The sequence below is a fragment of the Plecotus auritus genome (assembly GCF_963455305.1).
Source record: "Plecotus auritus genome assembly, chromosome: 7".
Taxonomy (NCBI): Eukaryota; Metazoa; Chordata; class Mammalia; order Chiroptera; family Vespertilionidae; genus Plecotus; species Plecotus auritus.
Window position 1 is genome coordinate 25,383,164 of NC_137774.1, and position 13,477 is coordinate 25,396,640.

General features: G+C 40.4%; 1 protein-coding gene across 2 annotated transcripts in view; it reads left to right on the plus strand.

The window, feature by feature from the left end:
- TRIM37 (tripartite motif containing 37) overlaps positions 1–13,477 on the plus strand; it is a 166,854-nt gene that overhangs the window by 24,046 nt on the left and 129,331 nt on the right. For both annotated transcript variants that reach the window (XM_080679841.1, XM_080679840.1), the window contains exons 9-12: positions 2,632–2,756; positions 10,412–10,462; positions 11,508–11,589; positions 13,295–13,371. In XM_080679841.1, coding sequence (XP_080535967.1) covers positions 2,632–2,756; positions 10,412–10,462; positions 11,508–11,589; positions 13,295–13,371 — 335 coding nt within the window. The remainder of the gene's footprint in view (positions 1–2,631; positions 2,757–10,411; positions 10,463–11,507; positions 11,590–13,294; positions 13,372–13,477) is intronic.

Sequence of the window (13,477 nt, forward strand, 5' to 3'; positions counted from 1 at the left end):
TTGTGCAGGGACCATGCTAATCTTTTCTTTTTTTTTTTTTTTTTTTTAAATATATTTTATTGGTTTTTTACAGAGAGGAAGGGATAGGGATAGAGAGTTAGAAGCATCGATGAGAGAGAAACATCGATCAGCTGCCTCCTGCACACCTCCTACTGGGGATGTGCCCGCAACCAAGGTACATGCCCTTGACCGGAATCGAACCTGGGACCTTTCAGTCCCCAGGCCGACGCTCTATCCACTGAGCCAAACCAGTCAGGCCCATGCTAATCTTTTCTGTATTGTTCGTATTTTGGTAGGTGTGCTGCTGAAGAGAGCACAATATTCATCTGCCTTTCCTTTTTTGTTTGTTAATCCTCACCCGGGGGTATTTTTTCCAATTGTTTTTTAGAAAGATGGAAGGGGAGGGTAGAGATAGAGAGGAACATCGATGTGAAAGAGACACATCGATTGGTTGCCTCCTGCATGCACCCCGACCAGGCCGGGGATTGAGCTTGCAACCAAGGTACCTGCCCTTGACTAGAATTGAATCCTTGACCCTTTAGTCTGTGGACCGACATGCTAACCATCGAACCAAACCAGCTAGGGCTGCTTTTCCGTTTTTTTTTTTTTTTCTTTTAATATATTTTATTGATTCTTTTACAGAGAGGAAGAGAGGAAGGGAGAGGGATAGAGAGTTAGAAACATCGATGAGAGAGAAACATCAATCAGCTGCCTCCTGCACGCCCCCCACTGGGGATGTGCCCGCAACCAAGGTACATGCCCCTGACCGGAATCGAACCCGGGACCCTTGAGTCCGCAGGCCGACGCTCTATCCACTGAGTCAAACCGGTTTTGGCTGCTTTGCCTTCTTGATTGCTGAGTAGTATTCTATTGTATGTTATATACCATGATTTGTTTTTTCATTCAGCTGTTTATAGCTATTTGGGTTGTGCTTTTTTTTTTTTTTTTTTTTTTTTTTGGCTTTTACAAATAAAGCTACAATTGATATATGAGCAAATTGCAAAATAATTTTGCTCAAAAAAGGAGGCAGACATAAAATGAGTACATAATGTGTATGATTTCAATTACATAAAACTCCAGAAAATGTGAACTTATCTATAATGAAAGAAAGCAGATAGGATGTTGCCTGGAGGGAGAAGAAAGCAGGAGAGCTTACAAACAGGCACAAACAAATTTTGGGAGATAATGGTAAAGTTCACTATCTTGACTACGGTGATGGCTTCACAGGTGTATACATTTGTCAAAACTTAATTAAATTACACACTTTAAATACATGCAGTTTGTCTTACATCATTTATGTCAGTTATTCCTCAAAAAAGTTATTTTTTTAAAAAAGCATATACCTGGGTTGCTGGTTCGATTGTGGTCGGGGCATGTACAGAAGGCAACCAATCGATGTTTCTCTATCACTTCAATATTTCTTTCTCTTTCTCTCTCTCCTCCTCCCCTCTCCCCCTCCCCCCTCATCCCCCTTACTCTTTACTCTTTCTCTAAAGTCAATAAAAACATATCCTCGGGGGAGGCTTAATTAAAATTTATTTTCATTGTTCTGGAGGTTGTTTTACATCAGGTATTGGCAGGTTTCCCCTGAGGTCCTTCAGTTTGGCTTGTAAATTGCTGCCTTCTCTCTGTTTTCTAAAGACCTTATCTCCAAACTAGATACCTGGTGCATGAAATTCCTGCACGGGTAGAGTTCCTAGGCCTGGCCAGCAATCAGGGCTGATCGGGGCCTTCCGTCCAGGTGCCAGCCAGGGCCTCCCTTCCCCGGCTGCCGGCTGCTGGCTGGGGCCTTCCTTCGTTCCGCCCGCCCCTGGTGGTCAGCACACATCATAGCGAGTGATTGAACTCCCAAGGGGACAATTTGCATATTAGGCATTTATATATACAGATACTGTTACATTCTGAGGAATTGAGGGTTGGGACTGCAACATATGAGTTTTGGGGAGACACAGTTTAGCCCTTAATAGTTTACAAAGCTGTTTCACATTCAGCTTCATGATTGTTAAATCCAGCAAAGCAAGCATAGATATTATTCCAGTTTTACACATAAACTGACAGAGTCATATAATTAGTTTGTAGCAGAACTAGAACTTCAGACTAGTTGTTTTGAATACAAAATTAGTAATCTTTTAACTACCATGCTTATTTTACTAAAGTTGGATTTATCACTTTTTTACCTTTGTCTGTTTCCCAAATTGATATAGCTTAAAACTTTTTGTGTGTGCATTACATCTTAATGTTTCTCTGGTCCCTGGAATGCATTTTGAGAAATCCTATTTGAAGGCTATAAACCTATAGGAGTTTGTTCATTAATATACATAATGGCTTTACTGTAGTAGTGTAAAGTATATTTGTAGTTTTTAAAATTGTATTTACCCTAACATAAGAGGAGGGAAAAATGCTTTAAAATCAAATACACTTACTCCATGACTATATTGTTAGAATAGAAATAAATCTAGATTCTTCGTAGATTTTTCATTCTAAAACCCACTTTGAGTCATTCTATTTTTTTAATCTAATTGTTTTCAGTATATAACCAAAACAAGTTTTTATTTGCTTTATTAGGGATTTTGAGGTGCCACTGAACAGTAATTTTGTTTATTTAGTCAGGTACTTTTTTTCCTCACACAGTTACGATCTTGTAGTAAGAGTGAGTTGATATCTAAGAGCTCAGAGATCCTCATGATGTTTCAGCAAGTTCATCGCAAGCCCATGGCATCCTTTGTTACCACTCCTGTTCCACCGGATTTTACCAGGTATGACACAGTTTTAAAATTTCATTTTCATATTAAGTTTATGTGCAAATGCATATAATTGTTTTTAAAAAACTTTGTTTTTCTTTGCTTCATTTTTTTAAGGTTCTGTTTAAAATGATGTTGTCTAGCGAACTTTAGTTTATGCATATGAACAAAAAAAAAATTCTTGTGGACTTATACATTTCTTAGTGAAAAGAGAGCATGATAGTGAATTAGGAATTGGTTTCTTCTTGGAGCTTCATCTTCCATACTGTAGAGAAGAAATAACTGATCACATTTTATTTTATGTCTTTCCGTTCATTCCTTTTCTTAAATTAAGATATAGTTGAAATAACATCCTATTAATTTCAGGTTTAAACATAATGATATAATATTTTATATACTGAGAAATGATTACCACAATTAGTCTAGAGATTATAGTTTATATCCATCACCATACATAGAAAATATTTTTTTCTTTTTTTAAAAAATATATTTTATTGATTTTTTACAGAGAGGAAGGGAAAGAGATAGAGAGTTAGAAACATTGATGAGAGAGAAACATTGATCAGCTGCCTCCTGCACACCCCCCCTACTGGGGATGTGCCCCGCAACCAAGGTACATGCCCTTGACCGGAATTGAACCTGGGACCTTTCAGTCCACAGGCCCATGCTCTATCCACTGAGCCAAACCAGTCAGGGCAAAAACATTTTTTTCTTAAGACCTCTCTTAGCAGGTTTCAGATATGCAATACAGTGTTATTACTATAATCACCATGCTGTAAAATATAGGTCTATAAACTTTGTTTTGTAACGAAGTTGGTACCTTTTAACCTCTCTTTTAAAGATTCCTCATATAAATGAGATCATATAGCACTTTTCTTTCTATTTTACTTAGCATAATTTTCTCATGTGTTCTCATGTCCATTCTTTTATTTACCTTTTGAGTTTACTTATATCTTATTACACAGTGACTATAATTCATTTACATATATGTTGTCAAAAGGAAAACACATAAAGAATGAAATGCCAAAGGATTTTAATGGTGACATGGTGTTATCTCCAGATCCTAAAAAATCTGGAAATAACAGTTGGTTGCTTCCTATGTATCTATTTAGTTTTTACCCTGGGCAGTCTTAGAATTCTTCTGAACAGCATATTTTTTTAAGCATGTTTAAATTACCCGGTGCTGTTAAGAGCAGTGATTCTTAACATTGGTTATATGTTAGATTCACTTGGGATTCTTTTGGAAATTTACCACTGTTGGCCCATACCCCCAGGACATCCTATCCTATGTAATAAAAGGCTAATATGCAAATCAACTGAATGTCAGAACGACCGGTCGCTATGACGCACACTGACCACCAGGGGGCAGACGCTCAACACAGGAGCTGACCCTGGTGGTCAGTGCACTCCCAGAGGGGGAGCGCTGCTCAGCCAGAAGCCAGGCTCACACCTGGTAAGCACAGCTGTGGTTGGGGGAGCCTCTCCTGCCTCTGCCAGCAGTGCTAAGGACCCCTCGGGGGATGTCTGCTGGCTTAGGCCCACTCCCCACGTCCTGGACTGAGAGAGGGCACAGGCTGGGCTGAGGGGACCACCCCCCAGTGCACGAATGTTGTGCACCTGGCCTCTAGTTTGAAATAAAATCTCTGTGAGCATATTAGTTTGCTTGGATTGCCATAACAAAATACCACAGATGGATGGCTTATACAACAGAAGTTTATTTTCTCAGTTCTGGGGTCAAGAAGTCTAATATCACTGTGCTAGAAAATGTGATTTCTGGTGAGGCTCTCCTCTTGGCTTGTAGACAGCTGGCTCCTTGCTCTGTCCTCAACATGACCTTTTATCTGCATGCATACAAAAGGTGTCTTTCTCTGGTGTCTTCTCCTCTTCTAAAGAAACGAGACATATTGGATTAGGGTCCTGCCCTTATTACCTCATTTAACCTTAAATACCTCCCTAAAGGTCTCCAAATACAGTCCTGTTGGAAGTTAGGGCTTCAACATATGAATTTGGGAGGACATAATTCAGTCCATAACATTGGCTACAGATAGGTGTTTGTAGTCTTTTTTTTTTTTTTTTTTTTTTAACTCTCCTTGGCTTATTCCTAAGATGAGAGGTTAAACTACTGCTTCAGAGAAATATATTGGTATGACAGACTTTAGTTCATCTTAAACTTTAGAGATGGCTTATGAAATACTATCAAGCGTTTCTAGCATTTTGAGGACTGTGGTATATTTAAGAATCAGCCTTATGACTTTATGCATGCATATAAACCTAACCAATGGACACAGACACCAGGGGCGTGAGGGCATGAGTGGGGAGGTAAAGAGGGTAATGAGGGGATAAGGACACATATGTTATACCTTAATCAATAAAGAAAAAAAACACAGCCTTGTAAAGAGGTTCATGTGTTTAGCTGCCTTTTTCTCTAATATGTGATTGTACTAGACTGGTGTAAGCCAGGGTTTTCAACCTAGGCATTGATGACATTTTGAGCTGGATGAGTTTTTGTGGGTTGGAGGGAGCTTTCCTGTGTATTGTAGGGTGTAACACCATAAACACTTCTCCCTTTTTAGTTGTGACAGAAACATTTTCAGACATTTCCAGAATTTTCTTGGGGGCAAAATTGACCCTGATTTAGAATCACTGGTGTAAGCCCTTGTTCCTGATCACAGGTGCACTCCTGAGGATCATGACCACTCACAGTTCTATAAACAGAAGGACAAAGTTTTTCTGACGAGAACTTGGGGAGTTCTCACTGATCAATGTCTTTGTTTCCCTCTGAATTAACAAACCAGATATAGTATTCATTTTTTACTAAAACACTGAATAATTTTTAAAAAGCTGGGTGTGTGCTATTATTAAGTAAACCTGGGTGAACTAAGATGTTCACTAATATTCCAAGGTTGCCTTTTTGATAATGTGGTCAGCCATTTCAGTTTTGAATATTTTTTTAAAAACCATTCCATCACCAGTGGAATGAAACCAGTTTTGACATAAATATCATAAATAAAAATGTGGTTTTCAATTCAAAGTATGGTACATAGATCATCTTTGTCAGAGTCATCTGTAGTGTTTTTCCAAAAGGCAAAGTCCCAGCCCTGTTCTCTGACTGTCTTTGGTGGTGGTATCCAGAAAAGGAATCATGAGCATCCTAAGTAATTCTGCACTAAAGTTTGGGATTCATTGATATAGCAGGCAGCTCTGCTTTAGACTTCTTGAGTATCAATCTCTGTCATATGCAGTGATTGTTTTGGTTTCTGTTCCCTTTTTAACTGCCCAAGGGTCTCAGAACCTTGACAATACCTTGCTTTCACTACCTTCTTTTTTTGGGTGTAGATGGAAGGGACTGAAATTGGGAGAGGGGAGGCAGAAGGCACATCAATAAAGAGGAAACCACCAAAAAAATTTTTTTTACACATCTGATAATTAGGGAGCTTCCCATGGGTAAAGGTCATTGTAGTTCTCCCTCTCACCAGGAATGCTTACTCTTACTGGAAATTTTGTCTTATTAACTTAACCATAGTTTTTATTACAAACATAGTTTATGAGTAGCAATTAGTACACAGGAAACAGGTGTGTTGATATGTTGGTGCATTGATCAGCAAAGAAAGAGGGCCAAATAAGAAAGGCCAGCGTTTATTGACATTAAGTTACAGACCAAAGTTTAGATGTGCAAAGCAGTAGTGAATGTTCTAAGCTTTAAGATCATAGGACTGGGTTAAATTCCATCAGTTGATGATTGGTGATGGAGCCACAATGGAGAATAAAAGGTCATTAAACAAATGCAATGTTATTTATTCAAGACTATATGCTCAGTGCTATTGTGGGTGCTGCAGAGGAGACATGAAAGAGGAACTAATTTACTGAGTATAAATTGCAAATAAAATAGTAGAGAATTGTAACTTAAATTCCAGTATGTGTTACTCAGTTATATACTCTTAAGTCAGAAATTCTGAAAAGACTAGTGTAGTCAAAACTTTATAATCTAGAAAGAAATCATAGAAGATCTTGAAACATATTTAGGATATGATAGGAGCTGCTATATTTGGAGGATAGCAAGGAAATGATTTCAACCAGAATTTGTAGGACTATTGTTGGGGTGTTGTAGGAAATAAGACTGTATAAGTGTCCTCGGGTAGAACATAAAAGATAATAATTTTTTGTTTAATAAATTCAGTCATCATAAAGACCAGAGTAGAAGAGGTATAGAAATAAAGAAAACTATGAGAAGGTAAGCTGTACCTTACTTGTAGGCAGAGTGGTTAACATTGGCACAATTTCAGATAACCTCTGAAGGAGATGGAAAAAAGATGTGAGCTATTACCCTAAAATAAAGAATAATGAATTTTTTAAAATCTATATTTTTACTGGCAAACCACTATTTTTTTCTTAATATATTTTTATTGACTTTAGAGAGGAAGGAAGAGGGGGAGAGAGAGAGAGAGAGAAACATCAATGATGAGAGAGAGAGTCATTGATCAGCAGCCTCCAACATGCCCCCTACTTGGGATCGAGCCCGAAACCCAGGCATGTGCCCTTAACGGGAATCGAACCTGGGACCCTTCAGTCCGCAGGCTGACACTCTTATCTACTGAGCCAAACTGACTAGTGCACAAACCACTAATTTTTTAAAAAAATATATTTGATTGACTCATTACAGAGAGGAAGGGAGAGGGACAGAGAGTTAGAAACATCGATGAGAGAGAAACATCGATCAGCTGCCTCCTGCACACCTCCTACTGGGGATGTGCCCACAACCAAGGTACATGCCCTTGACCAGGATCGAACCTGGAACCTTTCAGTCCGTAGGCCGATGCTCTATCTACTGAGTCAAACTGGTTAGGGCGCAAACCACTAATTTTTTTAGGCACTGTCATAGTGTGAAAATGGTATGGATAGATCTTATATCTTATTTTGGTAATCACAAATTTTCATGAATTGAACTTTAATGAGCATATCAGAAGATGTGAAATGGCTTACAGTTTATCTTTTTGGTAAATTTATAGTGTTATATGTTAAACTAGAGGCCCAGTGCACAAAATTCGTGCACTTGGCGCGGGGAGGGGGGGCGGGGGCCCTCAGCCAGGCCTATGCCCTCTTGCAGTCTGGGAGCCCTCGGGGGATGTCCTACTGCCGTAGAGGCGGGAAAGGCTCCTGCCACCGCCGCTGTGCTCGCCAGCTCTGAGCCTGGCTTCTGGCTAAGCAGTGCTCCCCCTGTGGGAGTGCACTGACCACCAGGGGGCAGCTCCTGTGTTGAGCATCTGCCTCCTGAAGGTCAGTGCATGTCATAGCGACTGGTCGTTCTGCCATTTGGTTGATTTGCATATTAGCCTTTTATTATCCTAGAGGCCCTGTGCATGAAATTTGTTCACGGGGGGGGGGTCCCCCTCAGCCCAGCCTGCACCCTCTCCAATCTGGGACCCCTTGAGGGATGTCCAACCACTCGTTTAGGCCCGATCCCACCAGGATCGGGCCTAAATGGGCAGTTGGACATCCCTCTCACAATCCAGGACTGCAGGCTCCCAACTGCTTGCCTGCCTCTGCCTGATTGCCCCTAACCACTTCTGCTTGCCAGCCTGATCAATGCCTAACTGCTCCCCGGCCAGCCTGATTGCCCCTAACTGCCTTCCCCTGCCAGTCTGGTAACCCCAAACAGTCCTCCCCTGCAGACCTGGTCCTCCCCCAACTGCCCTCCCCTGCTGAACTGGCCTCCCCCAAATGCCCTCTTCTGCTGGCCCGGTCACCCCTAACTGCCCTCCTCTACTGGCCTTGTCACCCCCACTGCCCTCCTCTGCTGACCTGGTCACCCCTAACTGCCCTCCCTGCTGGCCTGATGACCCACAACTGCCCTCCCCTGCAGGCCTGGTCCCCCACAACTGCCCTCCCCTGCAGGCCTGGGTCCCCTCCAACTGTCCTCCACTGCAGGCCTGGTCCCTCCCCAACTGCCCTCCTCTGCTGGCCTGGTCACCCCTAACTGCCCTTCCTGCTTGCCTGATCACCCCCAACTGCCCTCCCCTGCAGGCCTGGTCCCCCCAACTGCCCTCCCTGCAGGCCTGGTCCCCCCAACTGCCCTTCCCTGCAGGCCTGGATCCCCCCCCAACTGCCCTGCTTTGCTGGCCTGGTCACCCCAAACTGCCCTCCCTGTTGGCCTGATTACCCACAACTGCCCTCCCCTGCAGGACTGCCCCCCCCCCAACTGCCCTCCCCTACTGGCCTGGTTCCCCCCAACTGCCCTCCCCTGCAGGCCTGGATCCCCTCCAACTGTCCTCCACTGCAGGCCTGGTCCCTCCCCAACTGCCCTCCCCTGCAGGCCTGCCCCCCCCAACTGCCCTCCCCTGCAGGCCTGGGTCCCCCCCCAACTGTCCTCCCCTGCAGGCCTGGTCCCCCCCCAACTGTCCTCCCCTGCAGGCATGGTCCCCCCCAACTGTCTTCCCCTACAGGCCTGGGTCGTCCCCCCCCAACTGCCCTTTCTTCCTGGCCTGGTCTCCCACAACTGCCCACAACTGCCCTCCCCTGCAGGCCATTTTGTGGCAGCTATCTTGTGTCCACATGGGGGCAGCCATCTTTGACCGCATGGGGGCAGCCATCTTGTGTCTTGGAGTGACGGTCAATTTGCATATTACTCTTTTATTAGATAGGTTAGTATGTATAACACTGTGTTTCAGTACTATGTATGGCAGTGTCTGTATCATAAATGTTTTAGTGACTGTGACTCTATGGTATTGTAATGAAAATGCTACAGACTATTCTCATGATATAAGGGTATTTAGCAGCCAGGTGGTCTATCATTGTGCCTACCTTATGTGATCGTAGTTCAGTTCTCTTTGGAGAAGCTCTTATGACACTAAAGTTGACTGAGGTGATCTTGCTTTGCCAAGAAACTGTTAATGTGCTAGTCCCATGGTCGGCAAACTGTGGCTCGTGAGCCACATGCAGCTCTTTGGCCCCTTGAGTGTGGCTCTTCCACAAAATACCACGGCCTGGGCGAGTCTATTTTGAAGAAGTGGCATTAGAAGAAGTTTAAGTTTAAAAATTTGGCTCTCAAAAGAAATTTCAGTCGTTGTACTGTTGATATTTGGCTCTGTTGACTAATGAGTTTGCCGACCACTGTGCTAGTCCATCCTAGGGCTTGCCCCTTTTGTGATTATGTATTCTTATCCTATAAAATTGCATAGGTTTATTTCCTAGTAAAAATTCTCTTTAGGGTCTCTCCATATTCCTCATAATTTGTTCTGAAGAAGGAAGTTTGGGAATTTATTGTGTTGTCTTTTGTTTTTGTTGTTTCTTTTGGTTTTTAAACCTGTTTATATTAGTTCCATATTTCAGGCTTCTAGCCTAAGCACCAGTTTCTTCCTTTTCCTATTTTATGAGTACTGTTTTACTTGTCTCTTATACTTATTTGAATTCTTAATTATATATTGCCTTGTAAAAAAGAATATTTTATAAAGTATTTGTTTAGTCGTCTTATTTCATTGCAAACATTTGATGTAATCTTCTGATGGTTTTATGAATTTATTTGATTTAATGTTATTTTTAATGAGGATTAAAATTTTTCTTAGGGACTTTAATAAAAAATTTAAGATATTGTTAAGGGACTTTGTTTTTTAACTAAAAGAAATTTTAAACTTACAGAAGCCAAATAATATTAATTTGCCTTTGCTTTTTTTTAGTGAATTAGTACCATCTTATGATTCAGCTACTTTTGTTTTAGAGAATTTCAGGTAAGAGTTTTTGACAACTCTGGCTTTTGTATGTGCCAGGAAGGTGTTATTCCAGGGTAGGATATAGACTAATGAACTGTGACACTCAATGTTATCTTAGAAGAAACAAATTTCCTATTAGAAGCATAATGGTCATTTGTTTGGATTGTATTATTCAGGACCAGTTGCTTCTCTAGTCAGTGGAAGGGAGCCATGTTTTATACAATAGGGTCCACTAGGCCTTTGTTAAGATGGGGTGAAAGGGATGATAGAGGTCGATGAGCCCCTTACCCATCCTCAGAAATAAAAGTGATAAGAACAAGTCCATTTGGGTCCATTTTCTGTGAACTCAAAGTAAGGACAAGAAGTCATTATTTTAAGCTTTGTAACTTACATGTTAATTTTTTTTTTTTAGCCATTATTGCTTTTTCTCTAAGATTATAAATGCAGACCTTAAAACAAAAAGGTCTAGTAATTTGTCTTCAAGGGTTGCATACCAAGAATATAAGGTCTTGCCTGGGGAGGAAAATTCCAGGAGGTGATAACCATCAAAATAAGGCAAACGGAGAATTTATACCATTTTATATATAATTTGTTTTTCTTATGGGATAATTTTGTGGCTAAAATATAAACTTTTCAAGACTTTTTCCCCACATACATTCCCCACATACATTAAGATTTAGCACATGCTCTTTTTGTTTTTCCATTTTAAAAAAAGGATAATTACACTACCAGGAATATGAGGAAGAAAGACATATTTTTCTTTTTTCTTCTTTATTGGTGAAAGATTACTTGTTGAAATGGTAATTAAATTCAGGATACTTAGTTATTTTCCCTTTTCTCTTAAATGTCACAGTTTTGAGGTGACCTGAAACTGAAGATACTGCTGAATATTTCCGTATTATTAAATTTTATTTCTAGATGCAACTATATATAAATTTATCCAGTGTGATATTGACTTGATTAGCCACCTTTTACTTTGTCCATGGCTTGAAGTAAGTAACATAAATAAAGTAGTTTGTTTTGGTTTTGATCTTTTGATTTCGTTGGTTTTCTTTTACTTTAGCACTTTGCGCCAGAGAGCAGATCCTGTTTACAGTCCACCTCTTCAAGTTTCAGGACTTTGTTGGAGATTAAAAGTTTACCCAGTAAGTTTTTCATGTTTTTAATAATTCTTTTAAACCCAAGATCTTTCTTTTGGGGTTCTGTAGTACACAGGTTCACTTTTTTGGTAGAGTAAGAAATTAAAGTAATGACAATTTAAAAAAATATATATATATATATATTATTGATTTTTTTTTTACAGAGAGGAAGGGAGAGGGATAGAGAGAAACATTGATGAGAGAGAAACATCAATCAGCTGCCTCCTGCACACCTCCCACTGGGGGATATGCCTGCAAACAAGGTACATGCCCTTGACTGGAATCGAACCTGGGACCCTTCAATCCGCAGGCCGACACTCTATCCACTGAGCCAAATCAGCTAGGGCTAAAGTAATGACAATTTCAATGTTTCTTTATAAGTTCTATTACTAATTCTACAGGAAAGTGAATTAAATATGAACAGTATGAACCCTGACATTCCTGAATCTTATTTCTTGTTTGTATGAAGATTCTTATCTTCAGAAGACATGTTTAAAATTCTTATCTTAAAAGCGTTTTTAAAAATAAAATACAGAAAGCCATCAGAACACATGTATGCTAATTGTATACTCATTATACATTTCAGTATGTTCCATTGATCTATGAATTTTCTGTAAATTAGCAGCTGGATTCAGTGGCATGATGAGATACATAGTTGATTCCTATGGCAAGAATATAAGTAGTAGTGTTGGTTTTTTAATCACATGATGTCTAGTTGCATCTCTTTATGGTATTGGCAGCTATTGATGCTCATTGCCTATATCTATCACTTAAAACAGTGATATTCTCATTTTATGGGTGTTTTTTTTTCACTTATTAGTTGTCATACTTTTATAAAGAGACTAGTGGCCCAGTGCACGAAATTTGTGCACGGGGCGGGAGGGCGGTGTCCCTCAGCCTGGCCTGCACCCTCTTGCAATCCGGGACCACTGGCTCCTAACCACTCACCTGCCTGCCTGCTTGATCACCCCTAACCACTCTGCCTGCTGGCCTGCTCACTCCCAACTGCCCCCCACACCAGCCTGCTCGTCCCTAACTCTCCCCCCCCCCCGCCAGCCTGATCACCCCCAACTGTCCTCCCCGCCTGGCCTGATCGCCCCTAACTGCCTCTGCCTTGGCCCCACCACCATGGCTTTGTCTGGAAGGACGTCTGGAAGGTCTCCTGGTCTCATTAGCATATTACCTTTTTATTAATATAGATACTTTCCTTTATTATTTGATTAATCAATAACAGTTCATTTAGGAGAGGCAGGATTCTTTCCTGTTATTTACCAGTTTTCCGTATTATTTTCTGGAAGTGATTAATTAGGTTTTAAAAAATATTATGAACTCATGGATTCACACATATTTAATCTCTTCAGGTTAGCTTCTTTGTCACTTTGCTGTCAATCTGAACAGGAGGGAACATTTATTATTAAAAATAACACATATAGCAAAACAGCCAACAAGACACAAGAGTGCATGTTATGCCTCTCTACATCAGAAAGTGGCTGGAAAGGCAGCCATCAGGTGTTTTTCTTAATGTACAAAAGTTTCAAATTGTTACAGAATCAAATATATTGGTCTTTCTATTATTTTTCTTACTGCTTCTAAATTTAGAAGTACGTCCCAATCCAAATGTCATATATTAGTCTATATTTTTTTAAATTGTGGCTTAATTTAAATTGATCTGGAATTTGTATTTCTATAACTTCCTTTTTTTTTTTTTTAGGATGGAAATGGAGTTGTTCGTGGTTACTATTTATCTGTGTTTCTGGAACTCTCAGCTGGCTTGCCTGAAACTTCCAAGTAAGACGTGATTAAATAACAAACTTTAGTGTGTGTTTACATACTAGTACATTCCTCTTTATAATTTTTTTATTAATTTTTTTATCTTGTTAATTACTGTATTATA